This window comes from Podarcis muralis, chromosome 2, assembly GCF_964188315.1.
Source record: "Podarcis muralis chromosome 2, rPodMur119.hap1.1, whole genome shotgun sequence".
NCBI lineage: Eukaryota > Metazoa > Chordata > Lepidosauria > Squamata > Lacertidae > Podarcis > Podarcis muralis.
The window spans coordinates 51,825,397-51,851,426 of record NC_135656.1 but is presented as its reverse complement, the minus strand read 5'-3'; the positions used below and the strand labels follow the sequence as shown (position 1 = coordinate 51,851,426).

At 43.3% G+C, this 26,030-nt stretch overlaps 1 protein-coding gene and 1 long non-coding RNA gene across 5 annotated transcripts in view; one reads left to right on the top strand and one right to left on the bottom strand.

Moving 5' to 3' along the window:
• BOD1 (biorientation of chromosomes in cell division 1) overlaps nucleotides 1-26,030 on the top strand; it is a 62,051-nt gene that overhangs the window by 25,406 nt on the left and 10,615 nt on the right. The window contains exon 4 of one of the 4 annotated variants that reach the window (XM_028717791.2): nucleotides 11,285-12,538. The exons of the other annotated variants lie outside the window; for them this stretch is intronic. Within the exon in view, the coding sequence (XP_028573624.2) occupies nucleotides 11,285-11,468 (184 nt within the window). The 3' untranslated portion in view covers nucleotides 11,469-12,538. Of the gene's footprint in view, nucleotides 1-11,284; nucleotides 12,539-26,030 lie in introns of those variants that run through there. 4 annotated transcript variants of the gene reach the window in all.
• Nucleotides 22,648-26,030, bottom strand: part of LOC114591089 (uncharacterized) — a 99,450-nt gene continuing 96,067 nt past the window's right edge. The window contains exon 3 of the long non-coding RNA XR_013391900.1: nucleotides 22,648-22,936. This is a non-coding gene — a long non-coding RNA (uncharacterized LOC114591089). The remainder of the gene's footprint in view (nucleotides 22,937-26,030) is intronic.

Here is a 26,030-nt window from a genome sequence, read left to right as displayed (position 1 = left end):
GTTCTGAAATGGATTGCCAGCCAGTGTTTCAGGCTGAGACTACTCACTCTTAATGTATTTTGAGCCTGGTCACACAAGTTTTTCGTATGGAATACATTAGTGCATTCAATTTCCTCAAACCACACAGAGCTCATCTTGACCCTTTAGCAGTCTGTGAAGTTGGCAAGAATGACATGGCAGAAAGGCATGCAAAATCCCATTAATATGGCCCCAATCCCACACTCCATCAATATGTTACTGCTTCCAATTATTGATACAAAGCTGTGCTAAACTAAAACTGCAAGACCTTGTTTGTGCGTGTGCGAGTGTATGAGCACATATTCATGATTGTTACCATGTCACATTCAGAGCAAGGACAAGCTGCAATATCTTCGGCTAACACTATCAAAACAGTAAGCGTCACAAGTTTACTAGTATTCGTCACTTTGCCATACAATGGATAAACCTGAAAATAAATTATGTTATGCATCTTATAATACAGATATACAGTGCTATATGTGACATTATTTTGCAGTGCAGTAATGGACAGAGAAGTCACTCTCCAAAACCAATCTGCTCACTATGCACATGATCATAGCCAAGTCTCCTTTCTACATTGTAATATCTGAAACTACAGCTTTGGGGGTTGAGGGAGTAAGGTAATTGAGAGAGTTGCTAGCATGTTAGGAAGGATATTAATAAACAATATATCCTCTCCTGCCACCCTGAACATTCCCACACGAAGGTGGGGAAAACCTCAGTCTCCAATGTGGCCCTCCAGGACTTTCCATTCAGCTCTTGGGACTCTTCCCCAGGCCACACCCCTCACTGGTCCTTCTCCATGTCCTCCTTGAATGCTATTACCTAGCTGGTATGTGTCCTTACATGTTTGGATGGAGAGGGCCTTATGTGTTTACAGAAGACTGAAATATATCCTGCTGTAGAAGGGTAAGAGTCACATTCATTGCCTGCTCCATCCACTTTTGCCTCTGGTCCCACACACCCCTAGCATGCAGACTCTCACACCCCAAGTTTCCCCACAAGGGACTGCATCCTTTGGGCTGTGGGCTGGAAAACATTCCCCATCCCTGCCACAGATGTACCCTTTAGAAACCAAATATCTTTGTCATCATGACTATTTGAAGAAGACAGTGTCGCAGTTTCACTTTACAGTGGTACCTCAGGTTACATACGCTTCAGGTTACAGACTCTGCTAACCCAGAAATAGTGCTTCAGGTTAAGAACTTTGCTTCAGGATGAGAACAGAAATCAGCAGGTTTAAGAGATGCAGCAGCGGGAGGCCCCATTAGCTAAAGTGGTGCTTCATGTTAAGAACAGTTTCAGGTTAAGTACGGACCTCCGGAACGAATTAAGTACTTAACCTGAGATACCACTGTATTTAATAATTAAAGATATTCTGATCTCCAGCCTCAGTTTAATAACAGATCGTTTATATCTCTTGGCTACATTCACTTTCTTCCTAGGTGAACTCCTAACGATGCATGGACAAGAGTCTTCAGATTTCTGTGTCATACCAGTTGGTATCCTATCCTCAAGTAATTTCAAAGCCTTTTACCAGATGTCAGATTTCCTTTCCAAAACCAAATATTACTAACGTGGCTGGAATTTACACGGTCACAATGATCATCATGATCAAGATACATTATAGTCTCTCATTACCTTGTAATAAGAGTGGCCAGGCATAGCCATAAAGTTTCATGAAGTTCTGAAGGTTCTGAAGACTTTGGATGTTTTATTAGGTGAAACAGTTATTCTCCATTAAAAATAGCATCGAGTTTCATTAGTAAGTCTAATTTTTCCACTGTTAAAAATGTTCCGTCTCATCAGGGAGTGGCAGATAAAGTCTGCAAAGTTTTATGGCCTACTTGTCCCAAAAAAAGAAGCCACCTCAGCCAGCTGAGGCTGCAGCTCTGACCATTCTTTCTTGGGAGCAAGTGCCATTGAAGTCGTGACACCTCAGAATAAACATGCTGAGGATTTGGCTGCAAATAACTTTACTCTGTGACATCGAATATGACTATGCAATAAAACCCGCAGGTTGGTGGGATATTGAACCATGGTGATGTTATAGCACTTAGCACTTCTGGACTTCCACAGATGTCAGAGGGAAAGCTATTTTTATTTTTTAAATGCTGGAAATTGAGTTTGCCACAAAGAACAATTTAACACGATTCCCAAACTTTGGAAACAGAATGTGGTCTTGGAACTGATTGGGAGGTGGGAATTGTTTTTCTGGGTGGAGGGACTGGCAATTTTACATTCTTGGTGCAGGATCAATCCTTTGTAGTAGGATCGTTTCTGTCTGAAATACAGGAATATGCTTTTTTCCTACCCAGATATAGCCATTTAATAGGCTTTAATTCCAGGATTTGACGGTGGAAAGGTAAATGTTCTTTTCTTTCCTATTTTTCAGGCCTTGCCCATCTGAAGCATTTTACTGCTATCAGTGGTCGAAGTGAATAAAAGGAGAGGTATAGAGTATTAGAAAAACCTTTCTTCTGTTTTAATAACCAAGCACAGAGCTAGTATAAAATTATGGGAGAGTCAGGAAAATACAGGATCCACTTAATTCCAGGGTGCCCATGTAAAATTATTAGCTCTATAAGAACTGAATACAGAAATCAATTCCGTACTCTGGATTCTGTTAGATCTTGAATTCAATTTTGTTAGCTACTTTCTCTTCTACTTTTACCCCTAAGGTCCAGTCACTTCTACAATTACTCAGGCATGTACCCAGAGGAGTTCAGCAAGATCTGGTTTTTGCTACTAAAAGCTCAACATTTCAAAAACCTGAGATGCTCTGGAACTGTTGATATAGGTGAAATCCAATGCAGTGCAAGCAGACATAGGCTTGTGCAGCGGTCCTTTCCCTTCCTCTCCGCCCACTTCCTGCAGCTCCCAAATCTTCTCCAGAGGATTGGGGGACACTTGGTAGCAGATTTTGGGGAGGAAGGGTACAAGGGCTACAGAGGAAGAAGAGAAGTTGGAGGTCCTGTTGCACAAGTGGATTTCCATTGTGGAAGGAGGTGAACAGCACTGGATGTTGCCACTTTAGGACAACTGCACAGAAATTATGATAGACTTTACCAGCATTGCCCATCCAAAGTTAAGCACTTGTGGCCTTGTTGATTTCTATGGGGGAGAGTTAAGTGGGAGTTTTAAAATGATTAACTCTGTCTGAATTGTGCCCTGTGTGCTTGATTAAATGCAGTTTTGACAGACATGTTTAAAACATTTTGGCACAATCTCTGGCCACACACATGCACTACAGCATGTCTGCCATTACCAGCAAACAGGAAATCAGTATTGTTCTTACTTATGTATCCGTCTCCCCAAGGCGCCAGTTCTTGATATTCCTTCTCCATTTGGGGAATTTTGGCTGAGAAGCAGAATAAAAATCCAGTAAACAAATAAATCAAATATAACAAAATATCAAACTTCCCAATTCAGATGAAAATTGAAGGGGGATTACAAGAAAATATTTCTCCAAGGGACAAGTGGGAGAAATAATTTACCAGCTCTTCCCTACCCACCCTCGTCAAATATTGTCTGAAAAAAAGGAACATCTCTTCTGATTTACCTAATGTGATATAGCTGAAATCCTGAGGTATTAATTAGAGTTTAAAGAATCTTCCCCCACCCATATGCTACAATTGCTTGGTCCAAAGTGATCCATAGAGTTCCAGTGGTAATAATTATATTGTTCTGAATGCTGACCAGCCAGGCTGGTGACATCTTTTGGTAGGAAAATTGCAGGTTACTCCCTCAGGGTGGTTGTTAGATATTTGTCTTTCGCAGGGATGGGGAACCAGTGTCACTCCTGAAGTTCGTGGATTCCAGCTCCCATCAGGCTCAGTCAGCATGGCCGATTGCCAGGGATAATGAGAGTTGTAGTCCAACAACATCTGGAGGGCCAGAGAATCCCCATACCTGGTTTAGGGAACTAATTGGTAGAGGATAGTTTCTCGATCATCTCTGAAAAGTAAGGGCCATTTTAGGGAAGGAAATTCACCACACCCACCCACCCCCCAGTTAGGGTGCTCTTAGCATTTGGTGTGGGGAGGGCTGCCATTTTGGAGAACAGAGTCATTCTGAGGCAGCGAAAGAAGTGGCGCAAGAGAGATAAGTTGTGAGCTGAAGGCACCTCGGGGTGTAGGTATTGCTTTCTGGGGGGTCTCATGTGGATCTTGTAACTGGTAGGAGTACTTGTGCTGTTTGCTTCCACCTATGCTCCTATTTTTGCAAAAAAAGAAAAGAAAAAGAAAAACATTTAAAAAAATCCCCTAAATCTATTATCTCTCTTCCAAAAGGTAGGCAATCCCAAGCAGTGCTATCACTGGAACTTCTGATTGCTTGGGAAATGAGGAGACAGCCACCCGTAGCACTGTTATTTTTTGCAACTGGACACTTTAATACATTACTAATGTCATGATAATACTTTCCTAGGGTGATATTGCTTTTCCATGTATTTACAGTGATATTTCAGAATGGACAGTGCTTGAGGGTGGGTGGGTGTGCAAAGTAATGGGAACTTTATAGGTAACTAATAAAGTATTCTTTCCCCCCCCCACCCCCATGAGAAGTCTGGATGGCCCTATCCATTTGAGGATGAGTGCTAATCATCTCTTAGTGATTGCTTAGGAACAGGAAATATGAAGAGTGCTTTAAAAATAAACCTTGCAACATTCATATGCCGCTGGTTACAAGGCGGTAGAAGAACACACAACAAAGTTCTCTGGAAATTTTCAGGGTGGATATTATGTTGTTAAGTGGCAGCAAAACTGTAACACGGGTGACATCATGTTTGCCCTGCGCTGGTTTCCAAAACCATGAGGTAACTATAAAGTCTGGAGCATTTGTAGGCCAAGTTGGCTCAGTGTGCCCCTGATCCTCATTCACCAGCTGTCATGCCCTTGATCTTGTGGAGCTGATATGGTTAACAGCTTAGCTTGGCCCACTGTGGGGCTGATATGGTTAACAGCTTAGCTTGGCATACCAGGTCTGTCAGTGCAGGAGGACATTAACACCATGTGGTGAGCACCGCTTGATCCACCTCTATATTGGGTTTCATCACGAGGATCTCAACTATGTGACCCAGAATATTTGGCCTAATGTCAGGACTCAGGAGAGGCCTGGGTCTATTGAGCTGTTTCACCAAGACTCCCTGCCCTCCCATCACCGCTGGAATCTGATCCAGTTAATGGAACGTGTGAGAATTTTCAGCTGTCCCAATCGCACAAGAAATACTAAGAGCAGGGCCTGTGCTGCACTTATATGTATATAGGAGCAAAGGGTATACCATCAGCCTAATTTCCTTCTCTTACATATGCAACAGGTTCTTGTGTATTTTTACTAGGACTGTGAGCCAAATGTCAATAATCAGGTTCTTTAATGTGGTTCTAAATCTGACGGAAGTATGACAAATTTGTGCTGGGACTGTTGTTGGCTCCTGTCATATTCTGTGGCCATGATTCTCACACTAAGGAAGGGGAGGCATCACCCCCCCCCCCTGCTCCTGGACCATTCAGGTTCGATTATATGACCATGTCTGACTCCTCTGGGTCACGAGAACACCCCTGCAGTGCAGTCCCCACTGCCTCCACCCCATAGGAACCTGTGGTTTGGAAGAGCTCAATGGCCCTTTAATTGAGCACGGTGGGGCTAAAGGACGTAGATGGTCAGGCAGCCCTCAGAAGGCCCCTGTAACATGCTACTGAGACAGCTAATCTCCTAGAGTGAGGTCAAGCTGACATTGGCTCAAGGAGCTGTCCAGTGGCTTCAAACTATCCTCCCTGAGTCCCCAATCTGCAAAAAGACATGACAGCTTCCTGGCTGGTGAGGATATCTTCATCTACTTGGGGGTGTGGGGAGTAAAAAATATCTTCTGATTCTGGAAGCTGGGGGGCAGCTGATGCCTGGGATATCCCGAGTACCCAATGCCGCCAGCTCTGAACTTGGGCAACCTTCTTATTGAGCTCAATAGCATCTGCTGCTGCAGCCATCAAGAGTTTGTTTGACTTCACTTCTCCCAACATGATATGTCACTGATAGCTGCCAACAATTTTCTTTTACACTTTATCGAGGACATCCTCTCTGAGTAAGAAAATGTGTACGGGCACAGAATGAGCATTAGAAATGTGAATGAAGAGAAACCACTGGGTGAACGGTTCTGTGTCCCTTGGGCGCAAGTTTCTCTTTTGCAGATCTCTACTACCATCATCCCTTGTGTGTACTTTCAACACTTTTATTGTCCACTTCATGCACTGGAAGTGGTATGTCTTGCACTTGTGCCCAAATGAATTCATTCATTTATAAAAGTGTCACTTCATCCTGTGGTGTAGTTTTCATTTATTTTCCTATCTATCCAATCTTCCTGACAAAACTGCCAGACCAGTTAGGCAGCCAGCATATGAAAGGTGGATTGGCACAGATGTGTATTCAACCTTTGCAGAAGTGGAGCTAGACTAGAACTTTCCTAGAGAGATGACCAAGGGGGAAAAAGCAGTCTACTCGGCCACCCTAAAGTGGAAGGATTATGAGGTTTAGTGATAAAGTCAATAGCTGTTGAAGTGTTTGCATTCCCTTGCGCCTTATTGCGAGACAGAGATGGCAGCTCCCCTATAGTTTGCTTATGTCGGGTGATACTAGAATGTTATTTCCTTACACTAGGGACGAACATGTAGGATAGAAACTGTATTTGTGCTTTGTTGCCTCCTGCTTAACCTATGTTCTTATTCTACACCTTTGGTTTACTTTTTGGACATGCAGTGTTGTGTGGTTATTTGTCGGCTAGAGCAACAAAGCAAGCTGGTGACCTTTGGGGTATGACTCCTCAGAGGCAAGAAGGGGGGGCATCTTTTCGCACATCTTGAAGGGCTTTTGGTTCAGGGCAAGCATTGATGCTGCTGTTTCCTGGAGAACAGGATTCTGGAGCAGATCATTAAGCAAACAGTCTGTGAGCACCTAGAAAGGAATGCTGTGATCACCAATAGTCAGCATGGATTTCTGAAAAATAAGTCATGTCAGACTAACCTGATCTCGTTTTTTGACAGAATTACAAGCCTGGTAGATGAAGGGAACGCAGTGGATGTAGTCTACCTTGATTTCAGCAAGGCATTTGACAAGATGCCCCATGATATTCTTGTAAAGAAGCTGGTAAAATGCGGTCTTGACTATGCTACCACTCAGTGGATTTGTAACTGGCTGACTGACCGAACCCAAAGGGTGCTCATCAATGGTTCCTCTTCATCCTGGAGAAGAGTGACTAGTGGGGTGCCACAGGGTTCTGTCTTGGGCCCGGTCTTATTCAACATCTTTATCAACGACTTGGATGATGGACTCAAGGGCATCCTGATCAAATTTGCAGATGACACCAAACTGGGAGGGGTGGCTAACACCCCAGAGGACAGGATCACACTTCAAAACGACCTTCACAGATTAGAGAACTGGGCCAAAACAAACAAGATGAATTTTAACAGGGAGAAATGTAAAGTATTGCACTTGGGCAAAAAAAATGAGAGGCACAAATACAAGATGGGTGACACCTGGCTTGAGAGCAGTACATGTGAAAAGGATCTAGGAGTCTTGGTTGACCACAAACTTGACATGAGCCAACAGTGTGACGCGGCAGCTAAAAAAGCCAATGCAATTCTGGGCCTCATCAATAGGAGTATAGCATCTAGATCAAGGGAAGTAATAGTGCCACTGTATTCTGCTCTGGTCAGACCTCACCTGGAGTACTGTGTCCAGTTCTGGGCACCACAGTTCAAGAAGGACACTGACAAACTGGAACGTGTCCAGAGGAGGGCAACCAAAATGGTCAAAGGCCTGGAAATGATGCCTTATGAGGAACGGCTAAGGGAGCTGGGCATGTTTAGCCTGGAGAAGAGGAGGTTAAGGGGTGATATGATAGCCATGTTCAAATATATAAAAGGATGTCACATAGAGGAGGGAGAAAGGCTGTTTTCTGCTGCTCCAGAGAAGCGGACACGGAGCAATGGATCCAAACTACAAGAAAGAAGATTCCACCTAAACATTAGGAAGAACTTCCTGACAGTAAGAGCTGTTCGACAGTGGAATTTGCTGCCAAGGAGTGTGGTGGAGTCTCCTTCTTTGGAGGTCTTTAAGCAGAGGCTTGACAACCATATGTCAGGAGTGCTCTGATGGTGTTTCCTGCTTGGCAGGGGGTTGGACTCGATGGCCCTTGTGGTCTCTTCCAACTCTATGATTCTATGATTCTATGATTCTATAACCACGATGCCTATAGAAGCCGGCTTACACTGGCTTTTGTGCACTTTGGAGGGACAGATCCTTGTGCACAGGTGAGAACTCACTTGAGTTGGTTTGGGCTATTATTATATTTAAAAAGAACATGACTTACTTGGAGGGTTTAGATGCCAAGGTTTCTGTTTCTAGAAGAGCTGATAATTAGGAAGCCATTTTAATGTGAAAGGCATTCAATCTAGGCTCATTTTTTACTAACATACCTGCTTCTGGGCTGTGCTACTTGAGACTGTAAGTGGAGACTCTCATGACTGAACAGAAGTCCCTGAACAAAGTAAACTAGCACATCGGGGAGGAAGCTAGACTAGAATCCTTCTCTCTGACATATATTTTTCCCTGTGCAGGGATTCCTTTTGTATGAAGGAGCACCCTTTATCATGTCAGTATGTACCAGCAGGTCTGGTGTACCATCTTGGTGAGACCCAGGTCATAGTGATAGTTATCACTGCCATCTATTTTGTGCTTTAGACTTCTCAAAGTCCTTCACATCCATTACACTGTAATCCTTATACCAAGCTCATAAGGTCAGTCAGTATTATTTTTCCCATACTGCAGACCTGCAACAAAGACTGCAGCACTGTGAATTCATGGCAGTGGCAAGTTTTCAGCCAGGGACTTTGTGATTTATAGCACAGCCTCTTGTTTACTATGATGCCTGAAGTCTCATCATGATTATGATTTACCATTTAATCATATTTCGTCTGGCTGCCACAAATTAAATAGCGCAAATTTAAAAAGTCTCATGCATCAAGGTGATACTTTGAACATCCAGTAGCTTTTCTCAGAACTGATGCTCTTTGTATAAATAGAACATCAATATGAATAAACAGATGTCACTCTAAAGAGCCTCACAAGCTGGTGATATCATTTTATTTTTTTTAAGGATGGTGTCAGTGCTAATTAAAGGAACCAGGACAATCTCCAGGCTATAAAAAAACATTCTCAGAAGAAGCCGTGGGAGAAAAGACCAGCTAATTTCAAGACACCCCTTAGAGACATATTCATTGAGAACCCAGCCCCTACAAATTCCTTTGCAGGAGGTGTGCAAGAAGAGTGGGGTAAAGCTTCCCTACTCATCATCCAAGGCAGTTCCTCAGCTTATCTTATGTGATCTCATAAGCCCTATGAAAAAGAGTTTTTACAGGAAGGAAGGGACAAACAGTTTCCAAGCCTAAGAAGCATCTTCCAGGCCATGATTATATCTAGCCTCTTATGTCATCGGAGTTGCTATGTCTCCCATACTTAGCCTGGAAAACTTCCAGAAGTGACATTGGATTGGAGCCTTACATCAGCAGTGCCAAAAGGTGACTGTCCCACCATGTCCTGCTATAGACTGTACATTGGAAAGAGCAGAACGGAAACAGCCATCTTGCCATGAAGTATTAGGTATCTGGCTTCAGCTGATTTCATGTAGACATTCATGTGGGAAATAAACTGTAGGTTCAGCTTAGTCCACCACTCATTATCTGAGTTGCTGTACCTTGAGGAACACTACAATGAGTCCCATAGCATGTAAAACTTCTGCCTGGCCAGTACAAGAATATCTCCTATGTAGGCTTTGACTGTCCGAATCTTTCCTTAATCTAAACCTATTGCATCTTGCCTTATGGGTGATATTCAACTAGGTTTTACTCAGAGTAGTCATATTGAAATTAATAAACATGACTAAGTGAGGGCCATTAATTTCGGTGGATTTACTCTGAGAAAAAGTAGCTGACTACCACCTGCTGCGCTGGTGCAGGCTCGCCAGAGCAGCTATGTCACGCTGGCCACGTGACCCGGAAGTGTCTGAGGACGGCGCTGGCTCCCGGCCTCTAGAGTGAGATGAGCACACAACCCTAGAGTCTGACGAGACTGGCCCATACGGGCAGGGGTACCTTTACCTTGACCTACAGTACCAACAGCAGTTTGCAGTCCCTTTTGTTGTGTGGATATTTATTTTCTCATGGGTGCATACAAAGAAAGACCCACACACCACTTCTGTTTATTTATTTATTAAATTTGTATACAGTGGTACCTCAGGTTACATACGCTTCAGGTTACATACGCTTCAGGTTACAGACTCTGCTAACCCAGAAATAATACCTCGGGTTAAGAACTTTGCTTCAGGATGAGAACAGAAATCATGTTCCGGCGGCGCGGCAGCAGCAGGAGGCCCCATTAGCTAAAGTGGTGCTTCAGGTTAAGTACAGTTTCAGGTTAAGAATGGACCTCCGGAACGAATTAAGTACTTAACCTGAGGTACCACTGTGCTCTGGTCCATGGGGTCACGAAGAGTCGGACATGACTAAACGACTAAACAACAACCACTGTACTGCCCTTCATCCAAAGATCACAGGGTGGTTCACAACATAAAAATACAAAATGAGAGCAGAAAATACATAAACAAAAACAAACCAATGATCCCCCTCCCACAAACACATTTAAAACACCATAGAACATCAATCAGCCAAATGCCTGGTTGAAGAGAAATGTTTTTGCCTGGCACCTAAAGATATGTCATGAAGGTGCCAGACGAGCCTCCCTGGGGAGAGCTTTCTAGAGGAGGTAGAAATGTGACACATTTTAGTCACTTATTGACCAGCTTGCCCACAATCTGCTTCTTGCTTAAGTTCCTCGAAGCCTGTTGAGATAGTTGCTGACTCATCAGAGGAAGCTGTGGCAGAGGAGGATGATAAAGAATCTTCCAGCGATAGCTTTCATTAAATAACGACTGGCAACTTGTGTCCAGAGGGAGAACAGTGGAGGATGAGCACCTAGTAAGATTTACAAGGCCTCTAGAGTTACCCACATTATCCTGGGATAGAGCTCTCTCACTTGAGGATGACCAGTGAATGGACTACGTAGGTTTTATATCATTGCACTAGGTGATATGTTCCGTCAGAGTTTGTTTATTATTCTTATTGTATTTTAATATGATGATGATGATGTTAAGCTTCTTTCCTATTGTTTGATCTCCTGATTGCCCACTGGAGGGCACCCACATCTGTCTTTATTGCAGAGATAATTTCAGCTGCACAGAGTCAAGAGGAAGCAAACAGCAAACAGGAATGGTGATGCCTTCTGTTGAACTTACCTCTGCTAGTGGGAATGAACAAATGTTTAGGTTTCAAAGACAGCTCTTTGTCGGTTTAACTTTGGAAGGCGGCTTGCAGAGGAAATCAGAAGAGCAAAGTCTATACTAAATCTAATTAAGACATGTCTAGGTTCACAGCAGTGGAACTATGAAGATAAAACACATGGAAAATTGGTTTCACCAGTAGGTCTTCTAAGGAAGAAATACATGCTTAGCTTTTTACAACAGTGATAAGTAAACCATGAGGATCCCTAAGGATGTGTATTGAAATTATGCTACTTAGCAACTACTCACTTGGAGTCTGGGTGAGTAGTGAGATAAGCAAGTTTGTTGATGACACTGAATTATTCAGGCTGACAGATTCTCTAAAGATTTTATAAAAGGAGTCAAGGCAATATATACAGAACAATAAGCAAAATTGATAAGTAAATAATGTATTGACTGAGAATTATAAAATAACAAAAGGCACTAGACAAGGCTGTCCGCTGTTGCCTTTATTGTTTATATTAGTTGTATAAGTTTTGGCGCAAAGAATAAGATATAATCAAGAAATTAAAGGAATATGGAAGATATAATCAAGAAATTAAAGGAATATGGGTGGGACAGAGACAATATAAATTAAAAACATTTGCAGACAACGTGGTGATATCTGTAGAAGAAACAACAGAATTTACAGCATGTTGTGATTTAAGAGCAAATTATATGAAAATGTTATATAGATGGTACCTAACACCTAGTAGATTGGCTAAAATGTATATATCAAAATTGAATAAGTGTTGGAAATGTAAAAATGAAAGAAGGTACCTTTTTCCATATGTCTTGCAATAAGGTTAAAGCTTACTGGGAAATGATATATAATGAACTGGGGGGGGGGGGGGAGTTTAAGATAACATTCATTAAAAAACCCCCGGAAGCTTTTCTCTTGGGAAGTATGGGTTCAGAACTACCTAAACAGTATAGAAATTTATTTATGTGTGCAACCACAGTTGCAACAATGTTATTTGCCCAAAAATAGAAGGAGGAAGAGGTCCCAATGTGAGAAGAATAGTTACAGAAACTGATGGAGTATGCAGAAATGGCGAAACCTGCTGGAAGAATAACAAATCAAGATAACAATTTTTAAAGAAAATAATGGAAATGCTTTATTGGGTATTTACAATTAAACTGTAAACAGATCAAGACGCTGGGAGGATTATTGTAAAAACCTGTCGTTTCAGAAATATATATGAGAATAGATGAATAAAACAATAAGCTAAGACAATTTGGAGTATGCAGAAAAGGACGAAAATAAATGTAAAGAACCACAGAAAGAGGAGGAAGGGAGTCAAAGTCGGAAATGTTAAAATTATGGTTGAATAATTGTTGCAATGTATATAAATGAAAATTATAAAAAGAGTTCCAAAAAGACACTTCCAACATTTATTGACCGATGAGCTTGTAGTTCTTGAGAGAGCCTGTCACATAGTAAGGTACACCCACCCCTCCCTCCCTCTCTCCTGAGAGGTCTGAGGCAGCAGCTCACTGCTCAACATCTGCTGTTTTAACACTGCTTCTGATATGCAGATGTTGGATCCATATCCCAAGATTTTAGCTTGCTAGGAGGATCAGCCCTATCACTAGACAAATGGGGTGGGAGGCAGCTGTTTCAGCTCCCCTCCAGTCATTTCTTCTCATCCCCCAGCCAAGCTGTCCTCATGGAGGACAGAGCTGTGTATGCCATGGGGTCTACCCAACATCCTGTGGAGTGGGGGAGGGGGCTGCCATCTCGTCCTTTGCCTCAGGCAGCTGAACCTCTTGGGCTGGCCTTGTACCTTCCCACCTCAGGAAACGTTAACAGTAGATTTTAAAAGCTTGGCTGAAACTGTCACTGAAGCCCACGGGAGTTTTTCCTCAATTAAAAGCGATTGCATTTGGCATCACAAAAGCAAAGCAGCCCCCTAATCTCTCAGACTCTGTGGTTTGTCTTACATAAAATACATGCTGTACTTTTTTGGTGCCAAGGGAAAATATTTAAGTCCTTATTATGTGATAAAGAAGATGAAAACTTATTGGAAAAAGCCTTCGGAAGGAGTATTTTGGTTTGAGCGAAAGAATTCCTTCATTCTCTACTACAGTTTGTTTTGCGGGTGCCAGGAGCACAGCTCAGGTGACCAGCACAATAAGGTGCTGGGCAGCTGAACTGAATATTTGGGTAGTTTTGGCAAAATCCTAAATTGGGAACAGCTGTGCACAAACGAGCAGGGTTCAGCTTGCTGACGCTGCCACATTGTGCTGCTGTTACAGTTTGTCCTCCCTGGTATCTGATCTCGGGTCAGGAGTATTACTTTTTACATGCATTTTTCAAGGACAAAGGGAGAAAGAATGCCATGCATGTTCCAGGCTGTGCATCCTCTTCTGCAGCTGTCCTGACCATGCGCAAGACTGTGACTGGCCATAGGGGCATTGTTAGGGGTTAGCTGGGGGGGGGGATGGGACTTCCAGATCTTTTGTTGTGGCCTGAATCTCCTACCCCTGCCCAACACTTAAAAAAAACTTTTTTTTAAAATGGACTTACATTATAGCATTCCTCCTGAAAGTTGGCCTATACATCTATACATATAGATGCAAATTTAGAATATGTAAATTTAATGCAAGTTTTTGCCAGGTGTCTGTTCCCCTGAGTCTTTCAAGGATCCAGCAGCACCTCTAGCAACACCACTGGCCATTTATTTCAGGGTGGCTAGGGACTTCTTTGGGGGTTCCTCCTTTCTACAACCGTGGCAAAGGTAACCGTCAAAATACTCCTAGCTAAGCTCAGTCCTGCAACCTCAGTGTGTTTTGCTTCACACTGCTGTTTGTGGATGTGAAGTGGACCAAAAGAAACTCACTCCACAAAATGTGTTGCCTTCCAGGGCCCAATGAACTCCCGTGAACCTTGTGGTAAGCCCTATGGCCTGCTGTTTCCTTGGGCACTAGCTGTACCGTAACAGTAGCTCTCCTCATTAGAGTGCATCATGTGATAAGAGTTCAGGACCTATTATTAGTTGTGTCTTTTTACAGCCTAAAATATAAACTTTAAATCTCTTTCGTGCGACAGCCCATCTCTCTGTGCAATTAAGGTAAGGGGGAACAGGACAAGGAAGGGGCTGGGAGCTCGTCATTGCCTTAGTATGCGAATGGCTCTTGTCACTAAAGGTTTTGCTCAAGATATCTGTGAATTTTATATATTTGCGGCCATGGAGAAGTCCATTCTATGCTCATAAGTGGAGCCATTTTGACCTAATGTACCTTGGGCAGATGTTTGTCAAAGCCTTATTTACTTTATCTTGCTTTAATCTCAAGGATGATTTCTATCTTGCCCATCAAACAATTTCAGGACAGCTTACAACACACAAATAGAAAACACAGTTAAGACCATTTAAAAACACTTATACACGCCACATAATAAGATCTATAGACAGCAAATCAATTTAGAAAAAGCAGTGTAAAACCACCTGCAGAAGTAGAACACATCACCTTAAGATTAAAGCCTGGGGAAATGAAATGCTGTGCTAAAATTACACCAGGGCAGGAACTTGATAGCATAAGAAGAGCCTACTGGATCAGACCAGTGGCCCACCTAGTGCAGCACCCTATTCCCACAGTAGCCAATTAGATGTGGGCCTGTGAGAAGTTGACAAGCAGGAATCATGTAGGAGGACCCTTCACACCTGTGATTCCCAGCAATTGGTGTTCAGAAGCATTGCTGCCTCCTACCATGGAAGAAGAACAAAGCAATCATTGATAGCATCACTTGCCAAGAATCCTCTTTTAAAACCATCCTAGTTGTTGGCCATCACTACCTCTTGTGGGAGTGAGTTCCACAGCTTAACTACGTGCTGCCTGAACAAGAACCTTCCTTTATCTGTCTCAAATCTTTCAGTGTTCAGCTTTGTGGGATGTCCACAAGTTCTAGTGCTGAAAGGAGAATGAACTTTTTCTCTACCCACTATCCTCTATCTCAATGCCATGCAATTTTTTAATATAAACTTCTATCATACCATCTTTTCTCGAAACTAGAAAGTTCCAAATGCTGCAACCCTTCCCCATAGCGGAGTTGCTCCATCATTTAGGTTGTTTGTTTGTCCAACTTTTTACAATGGTTAGTAAGTTTTATAGTGGTGTGTTATAGACGTGTTTTCATTTGCTGCCTTGGGTGGACAAAATCCGGGAAGGCAACATAAATATTTAAAAATGAATACCTTTGGGTCTGTTCTAGGGTGCACTCAGCTCACACCGAGCAACAGTGAGCCCCAGCAGGCCTGGTCAGAGTCCTGCATGAACAGAGTGTGTGCCTCAGAATATTTCTTCGTATACTCTGCATCAGTGATCAGCAGTTTGTAGCAGATGTGCAAGAGCGCCTTGGCATGGTGTGGAAGGTACTCTGAATTGAGACAGTTTGCAAATTCCTGCTTTGAGCCTAACTCAGCCTCATCACTTTACCACCGTCACCACCACCCATTCCTCAGTACAGTGGTACCGCGGGATGCGAACGGGATCCATTCCGGAGCCCCGTTCACATCCAGAAGCAAGCATAACTAACGACGGCACGTCTGCGCACGCGCACGTTGCTTTTCGACGCTTCTGCGCATGCGTGTGACATCATTTTGAGTGTCTGCGCATGCGCGAGCGGCGAAACCCGGAAGTAACAGAGCGCAACTTGAACGTGTTTAACATGAAGCATATTCAACCTGAAGTATGACTGTACAATGTAAAGGTAAAGGACCCCTGACAGTTAAGTCCAGAATGTAGAGGCCATGTAAAGTGCTCCTTGGGCAGATCCTATTGGAGCAGATCCTTGTTTAAGGCACCAGATCACTTTACTAGCTCACCTGTGGAGCTGTGTGAATTCTTCTAGAGGTTCAGCAGACAACAGAGTCCAGAAGCTTGAAGGTGGGGGGCAATGAAGAAATGGAGATCAAACTTGAAATGCAAGTGGCAAACATTTTTAAACACCTGGCCATTCTAATAGGTTTTTTGCAGTTTTTTCTTTTTCTCAATAATATTTTTAAAAAAACACCTTTACCTGCTTTTATATACAGAAGAGAGCAGCATGGCCCAGTTTTAAACATGAGTCAGCTCAGCTATAATGTTAAACTGGGGAGGGGGAATTCAAATCTGCAATGCAACCCTTACAGTTGCTAGACAGGTCTTTGGGGGCAGGTGTCCAGAGACCTCCTCAGCAGAAGGGGCAGGAGGACCCCCCCCCCCCGCAACACGGCAGAACTTGCTTACAACACTCCACACATTCCCATTTAAACAACTCCCACCTCCTCGCCCACAACTGTTTCAAAGTCTCAACAGATAAAAATGGCCCAAGTTAGCCCACCGCTGTTCATAGTTCCCCTTCTCATCCTGAAGCAAAGTTCTTAACCCGAGGTACTATTTCTGGGTTAGCGGAGTCTGTAACCTGAAGCGCCTGTAACCCGAGTTACCACTGTAATGTTAGCCTCGTCTTTCTAAAGTCATTTCTCCACATGCTGCTGGGAAGTCTCTTCGTTCCTCTTCCGTTATTTGCCACTGTAAGTAACTGTTGTTAACGATGGGTAGAAAGTGGAAGGAGGGAGCAAGCGGTATCAGTGCTGTATACGTTATTGCAATGTTTTTAAAGGTGGAATAAGTCAATGAAGCCCTTAATGAAAAGGATTACAGAAATAATAATTGTGGCTTTTGCTAGCTAAGCCAAACCAGAACAAATGTAAGACTGGTGGTAAATTATGACAAATTTAGCCAAAGGAATAATACAAGTTGGTATTTGTAAGACTTCTGCCCACGTGAAGGTTTCTCTGCTGCCACTTTACAACTAACTAAAACTAAACTAGTGAACTAAGAAAACCCGACTTAACATTTGTTTAAAATCCTTTTCTTCTTACAATCCATATCACAATACTCCAATATTCTGAAATGCCTAATAAATAGGCATAACTATGATTGAAATGTTGTGCACACGTTTTTGAGAATAAGCTTCACTGAATACTGTGGATGCCTTAAACATCCAAGTGGGAAAGTAAGAGACTGGAAAACGCTACTGATGAATAGCCACATCCTTCCTTTCTCTTGTAAAAGGGATCTATTTCCACCTTTGCCTTTACTGGTCCTGGTACATTGTTCTAATAATACTTTGCTGCCCTGGGTTGCATCTTTGGCTACTGTGGCTGTGATACCGCCAAAAACTTGTTGACCTCCTAGGAATGAGCGTATTTGTTAATTTCAGTTTTTCTCAGATTTTTTGTGTTTGCCACCTTTCCACACCAGTTTGAGATTTTTAAAAAAAGAAGTCCTCATTAATATACTTTTTTTTTGCCAGCAATGTTCTCTAACACAATGCATTTTAAACGTTAGTTTCACTAATATAGGGATTTTTGTGCATAAAGGTAAAGGTAAAGGTACCCCTGCCCGTACGGGCCAGTCTTGACAGACTCTGGGGTTGTGCGCCCATCTCACTCAATAGGCCGGGGGCCAGCGCTGTCCGAAGACACTTCCGGGTCACGTGGCCAGCGTGACAAAGCTGCATCTGGCGGGCCAGCGCAGCACACGGAACGCCGTTTACCTTCCCGCTGGTAAGCGGTCCCTATTTATCTACTTGCACCCGAAGGTGCTTTCGAACTGCTAGGTTGGCAGGCGCTGGGACCGAACGACGGGAGCGCACCCCGGCGCGGGGATTCGAACCGCCGACCTTTCGATCGGCAAGCCCTAGGCGCTGAGGCTTTAACCCACAGCGCCACCCGCGTCCCATTTTTGTGCATACTTCCCCCTAAAATCCACCTAAATCCCCTAAAATCCACAGTTTTAGTTCAAAGAAGTGTGAATTTCAAACGATAGCTGTGTTTTGACTGACATATGTCTTCAAGAAGTGTGAAGTGGGTAAGGTTGCATTAAAATGTGAACAGAACTGGATTTCTCCTCCATCCCTACCACTTCAGGTTCCCATTGACCATGAAGCCCACCATCTCCATTATTGCCTTGACTTGAGGATTTTAGGCTTCAGAAACAGACCTCTTCCAGCCTCTGGAGTCCTATGCTGTCCTTGTTGTCCACCCGTACAAAGACTTTTACCCGTTTTGCTTAAGGGTTTACGAGACTTTCCAAAAAATGCACTTGCGTATACAATCCTGAAGACTGCAAAGCACGTGGAATCAGACTCACAGCAAGACTGTCTCCTTCAGGCCTAGTTGCAAGGCCTCTGTAGTCTTCCTTTGGCAGGAAGCCATGCAGACATGACGGAGACCTTGGATAAATGTGGAGGGAAGCGCAAGTTCTGTGTCCTTAGAGGCTGTAAATGCCAGGGCGTGTATGTATTTCTGCTTGTGTGCGGAGGGGTACCATTTGTTGATAGCAAAGAGCAAAGAAAGTAACAAACAAAAGGATTCTCTCCCATGGAGCTTCAGGAATTTATATTGGCTCATAACCCTTTGAGAACAAGCGCCCCGAGCAAGCTGGCACCACATGAGAAACAACACTGATAGCACAGTGCCCTTTTGCATTTTAGAGCGGGATCACTATGTACTAAGGGAACCGTGCCACTGATTACCAATTAATCATGCTCTAAAAGCTTCACAAGTGAAGAATCCCACAGGCACTTCTTTCTTAAAGAGGCAAAGGCACTGAGGAGCACAGATGGGGCAGGGAGGGAGAAAGAAGCACAGAGGGAACCACCAAATCGAGGCCGTGCAAAGTTTGCTTGGCATTTGGAATCTCATTATTATGCTTTTTGTTTTTGAAGAGTTTTTCTTTTTTAAAAAAAAAAAAATCTCATAGGAATGCAAGAGGCTGGCAGCAATGGTTGCGGCAAACGGTAATGTGAGCAGGCATTATCCACAGCAGGCTCTTCTGTATATGTGTAGCCCCTTGACATTTTGATTTATAGCTGCTCTTGCTGCTTTCTTATAGCTGATGAGGTTCTACCATCCCACCACCCGTGTTTCAGTTCTGGATTGATTTCAGGCTGATAAAACTGGGATGCCCCTTTTCTCACATGCTTAAGGATACCAGTGTTTTTCCATAGTGTGCCTTGCCCCTGCCAATGCCCCTGTCAATCTTGCCAAGTGGCACCACTGGTTACTGCAGCCTAGCTCTTGGTGTTATTGGAGGCAGTGGCCTATGCTTCTGCATGCATGCAGTTCTGTATGGCTTTTCTGGGTGATGTGGGGTGGGGAGAGCACAATAACACTGCTTTGACCCAAATGTTTTTCGTTATGTGGCGTAAAAGGGAAGTAACCTTTCTCACTTGCAGATAGGCTCACATTTCTCTGAAGGGGGTAAATGTGTCCAGTGGTACCTCTACTTACATTCACCTCTGGTTACGTATCCTTTTTCCGGGTTTCGCCGCATGCGCAGAAGCGTTAAACCGTTCCACGCGCATACGCAGAAGTGGCACCTCTGGATACACACACCCCAGGATCTGACTGGAGCTCCGGAACAGATCCCATGCGCAACCAGAGGTACCACTGTACTCTTGAGTTGGTGAGAGGGGAGCACTCATCTTCCAAAGAACATAGGAAGGTGCTTAATATCTTTGGTTTATTGGGGTCAGATTTATCTTCCCACTGACTGGTATGGGTAGGGGATGAATTTAATTAAGTTCACATTTAAAGAAGAATCTGCCTAATTCACACTTCCTGAAACAAGGCCTTTCTTCGAAATTTGCAGTTTTCTGAATTTTGCAATGTAGTTCCCCAGCTATGTAATATGTACAAAGATGCATATAGTGGGGTAAAGTGTTGATAAAAATACAAATATTAATCAAAATAATATGCAGAAATCCAGCATTTTTATGGGGAATTGTTTTGCAAAAATGTACATGTTGGGCAAAATCGCATTAAAATGGATATATTTAGCAAAATTTGCATCAAAATCGTGATTAATTTTCATGAAGACTTTTTAAAAAATTGCACGCTGATGTGGAAACGTGGAGCATTGAACTTCAGACTGTGGAAAAACCCCAGAAAGAAATGGAGAAAGAGAAATTGACAGATTTGCCTAACTCTGCTGAGGGGCAGCACCAGGATTTCAGACAAGATCCTTTTCAAGCCCTACCTGGAGATTTTTGGGGTGGGATGTGGAGCTTTCTGCATGCAGTGCATAGACTCTACAGAAGAGCTATTGCCAAGGATGTAGGAAAGGAGAAAAGGCTCATTTACGAGATATCAATTCAGATCAGAGTAGGAAAGAATGATAAACAAAAGTTAAGGGTGTGCCATGGAGGAAATAAAACATAAAATACAGCCTGATCCATTTGCTGCATGTTAACTTAGAGGAAGTTCCCCAGGCCTTGCTCCCAGCCAAGGGTTGAAGTTTCAGAAATGCATCTCTGTGATGTGGTGAGCTGTTGGCGTGGGGAAGCTATTTTCACACTTGGGCAATTTCAAATGAGTGCCTCCCAATGCGAAAGAAGATGTGAGGCATGCCCTACATGGATCGGCTCTCGTGCTTTAGGAGAAAGATGGACAGTTGTACTAACTTTGCTGGTCATCCATGAGAGACTGTGACTGGCTCAAGGTCGAGGAGTGTTACATCTGAAGAAGTGGAAATTTTCATCTTGGTTTATAGAGGCTCCATAGCCCAAGGGCTTGAGAATACTCACTCTAAAAATAAGTGGGCTGACTGGGTCTGTTTGGGATTAGGACTCTCCAAAGCCAGAAGAATCAAGTTTTCATTCAAACAGTATTTTATTTCTATTTGCCTCAGGAGCCAGGGATCAGATTATTTGCCCATTTGCTTGTACAGTTTGGTTCCATGAGACAGTAGTCAAAATGTCATGAATTGCCCACTTTCCTCCTCCTTGGGCTGGCAGCCTTATGAAAGTGGCATTAATGAAAGCCAGTAAGGAAAAGGAATGGCCTGTGTGATATGCTACGTAGGCCAAGGCTCAGATACAGAAGACTGGCAAAGAGCCAGAGTACAAAAGGGAAGAGCTTTTGCTCCTGACTTAGAGCATCCAATTTTCTCATAAATAGTGTGTGGTTCTTGGATGGGTGGAAGGCACCTCATGGTGGTTGAGCTGACTTGCCATTCCACCACCCAAAATATACAGAAAAGGCTCCTTTGGTGATGCTCAGTTTGCCAAGCAAATCTGCCACTTCTAATTGTCCGTCTTTGATTCCTTTTCCTGTTGCCCAGCTCAACAAACAAGTCTCCTGATAACTGCAAGTCCCATTATTCAGAAGTCTTTGGGTATCCACAGTCCTGACAAATGGCCAGGGCCTGTTGTTTTGAGGGTTAGGCTCATAAGCCGCAGAAGAAAAGCAGCATAATGATTGGCACAATGGGTCAGCGCAGTGGTTGCTTGTGTAACCCAGCCTTCAGACAGGGCTGCCCAGAAAGTTCACAGTCAGGGCATGATAATGGCAAAAGTTAGATGCTTGGGCATGGAAGGATCCATGAGTTTAACTATTCTCCAAGCATTTTTCTAAAAAAGAAATTTACGTTAATGTCTTACAGCAACTGTAATTTACGCCTTACATTTTTATCTCATCTTTCTCTAAAGAATTCAGCCAGAGCAACATACATGGTTCTCTCAGCCCACTCCCCTTTTATCCTCACAACAAACCCCATGAAGGGGGCTCTGGTGAGAAGCAGTGACTAGCCCAAGGTAACACTGTGTGCTTAATGGTGGAATAGGATTTGAACCCAGCTATCAATATTCTGACATTCTAACCATTACGCCCCACTGGTTCTCATGCATTGTTCAAAGGAGTATTTCTGTTTTATCAAAAGCCCTCCTGCCTATGGACTGGACAACCCCATCATATTTTCAGGTTCCTTCTAATTATATACTCTTGGAGCCCATATTTCAAACCTCTACAATATTCCCGCTTAGTTGTCTTGTTTCTGCTCTAAAAAGTCCCAACCATTTCCACCTTCCTTTGTACCAAAGATGATCCATTCCCTTAGATTGTTTTGATTACCCTCCCTAAGGCAGAACATTTAGGGCCATTGCAAAAGGACAGAAAATGACTGGCCATTTGGGCTGCAATCCTTTGTATCCATTTACTTGGGAGTAAGCCCTGGTGAACTCCATGGGGATCAGTAGAGATCCCTAGGATTGCCCTGTTGCTTTGTCACTTTGCATTTTCTCCCCACAAGAGTGGTGTGGCGTGGCAACATTTGCATTCTTTGCCTCAGACTCCAGGATGCCTTAGGCCATCTCTTCCTACTTCTGCAGACTGGACTTTCTGCCAAAACATTAACCCTCTGATACTGGAAACATCTGTGTGCTTTCATTTGGCAGAGGAGACCAGCATGGTATTTTTAACTTTCTCAGTGGACCTTCACAGATGCTCAGTTCTTCCTCAGGAACATAAGTATAATTGGGATGCGTCAGCTACTCAGACAGCTTTCCCAGGAACACATGCAGTGCACCCACACAGACCCTGCATTCAAGGAAAAATACGCCCTGTACCTCTACATATATGAATGGTGCTCTTCAGGAACTGTCTGGGCATTCCTCCTGCCAGCACGGCTGTTCCGTCAATCGCACCACTGAGCTTTACCAGCGCCACATGACAAATAAAGCAAACAGGCAGAAACAGATCAACTTCACTGGATAATGCAAAATAGCTGTGGGAGAGAGAAGAGTTGGGTTATTTTACGGATCAGCAATGCACTTTATAATATTATTTTTATCATTATCATACTGCTTAATTGCCAGTGTGACTTTTAAGTGGCTTACAAGAATAAAACACATTACAAAAAAATATAAACGCACATAATTTAAAATATGCAATAAAACCAGTTCACCCAAACGTTAAATTAGACACCCGCAATTAAAATGTAAAATAAAACTAGCCATTAAAACAATGCCACAATTAAAACAGCAACAGGAGATTCAAGTCAGGAGACTGGGGAAGGCCATCTGAGCTAAGTGGACCAATGATCTGACTTGGTGTAAGGCAGCTTCCTATAACTGTAGTGGGAGGGAAGGGAAACATAAATGTCTCCACACCATTGGCTCCCAGCAGAATGGGCAATGCTCAGGGATGATGGGAGTTGTTGTTTTGCAACATCTATTGTAACCAGTTTGTAAAGAGTCCAAGTAGTCAACATACTTGGAGGAATTCAATGTTTTTTGCAACATCTTGTCCCAGCTTTAGCTATATTTTATTTACCTGTGCACCCAGGAGAACATCCTTGGGCACATCACCATCTTTCAGACTCTCTATAAAATGGGAATAATATTTACTTGCTGATCAGTGTTGTTATAAAGTTCTCTCTCTCTCTCTCCGCAATTTGCACTTTAAAAGTGTGCCACATACCGTATTTTTCGCACCATAGGACGCACTTTTTCCCTCCTAAAAAGCAAGGGAAAATGTGTGTGCGTCCTATGGAGCGAATGCTGCCTTGGCTTGCTCCATAGCTGCGCGCAACCCCTCCGGCAAGGAGAGGCCGCAAGGGGCTATGGATTCTTTAGCTCCACGCAGCGTCTACCGGGAGGGAGAGGCTGCACAGGGCTAAAGGGGAAGCCAAAACAGTGAGCGGGATCCATCCTGCTTGCTGCCTTGGCTTGTGCCATAGCTGCGCGCAACCCCTCCGGCAAGGAGAGGTTGTGTGCAGCCTGTACGCTGCGCTTTGGGGCTTGGGGGGGGGGAGATTTTTTTCTTGATTTCCCCCCCTAAAAACTGGGTGCGCCCTATGGTCCGGTGCACCCTATGGTGCGAAAAATACGGTAATTGATTTGTGCTGCTGCTGACTTTTGAGAGGATTCCTTGCTCCTCTTTTCCTTACCAGTGTATATGGCATAAAACTCTCATGGGAAGTGATGGCTCAAGAATTCCACCTGGAAAGAGACATCACAGAAAACATCAACCAGGAGCATATGCTCTTCTACTGCAAGTTTTTCAAACCACTGAATTTACTGAGATATAGCAGTGGTGCAACTGCGATGACAAGGTGAGAAGTGCCTATTTATTGTCCTTTCCATTCTTGTTAAAGAAGTGTAAACCTCTGTCAGGACTGAACTAACCAAGTAGCACAGAGTGGGCATTCTTCTTCACTCTGGATGGCACTCAATATGTCAACGAGCACACTTAACAGCTCCGCTAAGTTTTAAGTTTCCAGGGAAATGGATAACCTTCTCTCAGAAATTATTCAGAGGCATTGGAAGTTTCAAATGATGCTCTGTTTCTGTGTGAGCAGTTTGCTCGAGGCCAGATGGCCAGTGTTTGAGCCAGAAGAATGTGGTTATTTCACATATTTATATGAGCATATAATTTGCATTAATTATACAAGAACCCACAGCACACGTGGTGAACGCAGGGTACGCCTTTGATAGCAGTTGCACACAGTTCGGCATGAGATTAGATGTAAATGTTCTTGGATATTTTAGAGGCCTTAACTGAATGATAGTTCAAGAAGGAAAATGTTGGCTAACAAATCAACAGAGTGCTGACTAGAAAAATGAGCAAGTATGAACGCATGCAAAAACAAGGAACCCTGACTAAAGAGATTCACTGTTTATTTGTCAATATTAGTTTGCAGCACAGATCAATTACATCCCGCTGTGGTTTATAACTCTCAAAAGGAACAGCAAACGATGCATTAAATGAATGTTGTAGCCTCAGACAACCTTGCTTTAGGGAAGTGTCCTCCAGTTTCTGCACAAGTGCTCTCTGTGTAATGTTTTATATCCAGGTAACAACTCATAGCACACCTGGATTAATGATAAGGCGTTCTCACTAACAGATAGCAATGAATTGATCTGTCCAAAAAATATTCTTTTGAGCAAGCGGTTTATAAATTTTTGAAATGAAGTACATAAATGAAAAACTGTCACCAGCCATACAATCTGAGTAGGCACAGGAGCCCTGCTAGAATTCCACAGAGAGAGAGTTAGCTTCCTACCTGTCACTGCTGCTGCTGCTGCTGCTACTGTACATTTTGCTTGTGATTTCCATAGCACTGGAGGTGAGAAGAGCCTTTGCCTTTGTGCAGGTCGAATGGCTTTGTGGGGAGACAAGAGAAACACAGGAGTGGTGGCGGCAATAATATGCCATGGAGAGCCACTGCAACAGACAGCTCCCATAATTTGTTGGGAGTCAGTGTATACTTGGGAAAGAGTGTCACACCACCTGGTGCTCCTCCTCCTATTCTATAGGTCTCAGTCATTGGTAGTTCCCTCCTGGAGAAGCCTCCCCACTATATTGGCTGTGTTTGGAGACCCACCTCCAATGGCAAGGCTTCATTCCTAGGCCAAATAGCTGCTTGTGGTGGAATTTTCTATTGAGAATGGTCCCCCCCCCCCAAAAGGGCTTTCCCTCAGATTCTGTTTCTTTAATATACATAAGTCTAAAAAAGAAAGAAAGAAAACAAAAATAGGGAGGTAGAAAAGAGGGAGGAACAACACACCAGCTCACATCAAAAATACAATAGCTATCAAGACACCCATTTTAATTTAAACATATATGCTGATACAGGTCATCGACCTCTCCAGATAGGTATTCAGAAAAGACTGACATTTATAATAGATTTGCTCACATGCAGCAAGGTCAGTGAGACCTTCAGATTATTGCATAATAGATAGTGACTGTTTATCCTTCCAACTCGAAGTATAAGTGTTTTAGCAACCAACAGTGTTCACTAAATACCCTTTTGTTGCCTGCCATTAATCCCCATACTACAAGAGTATAATTTAAAAGTGCCCGGACATCAGCAAGCA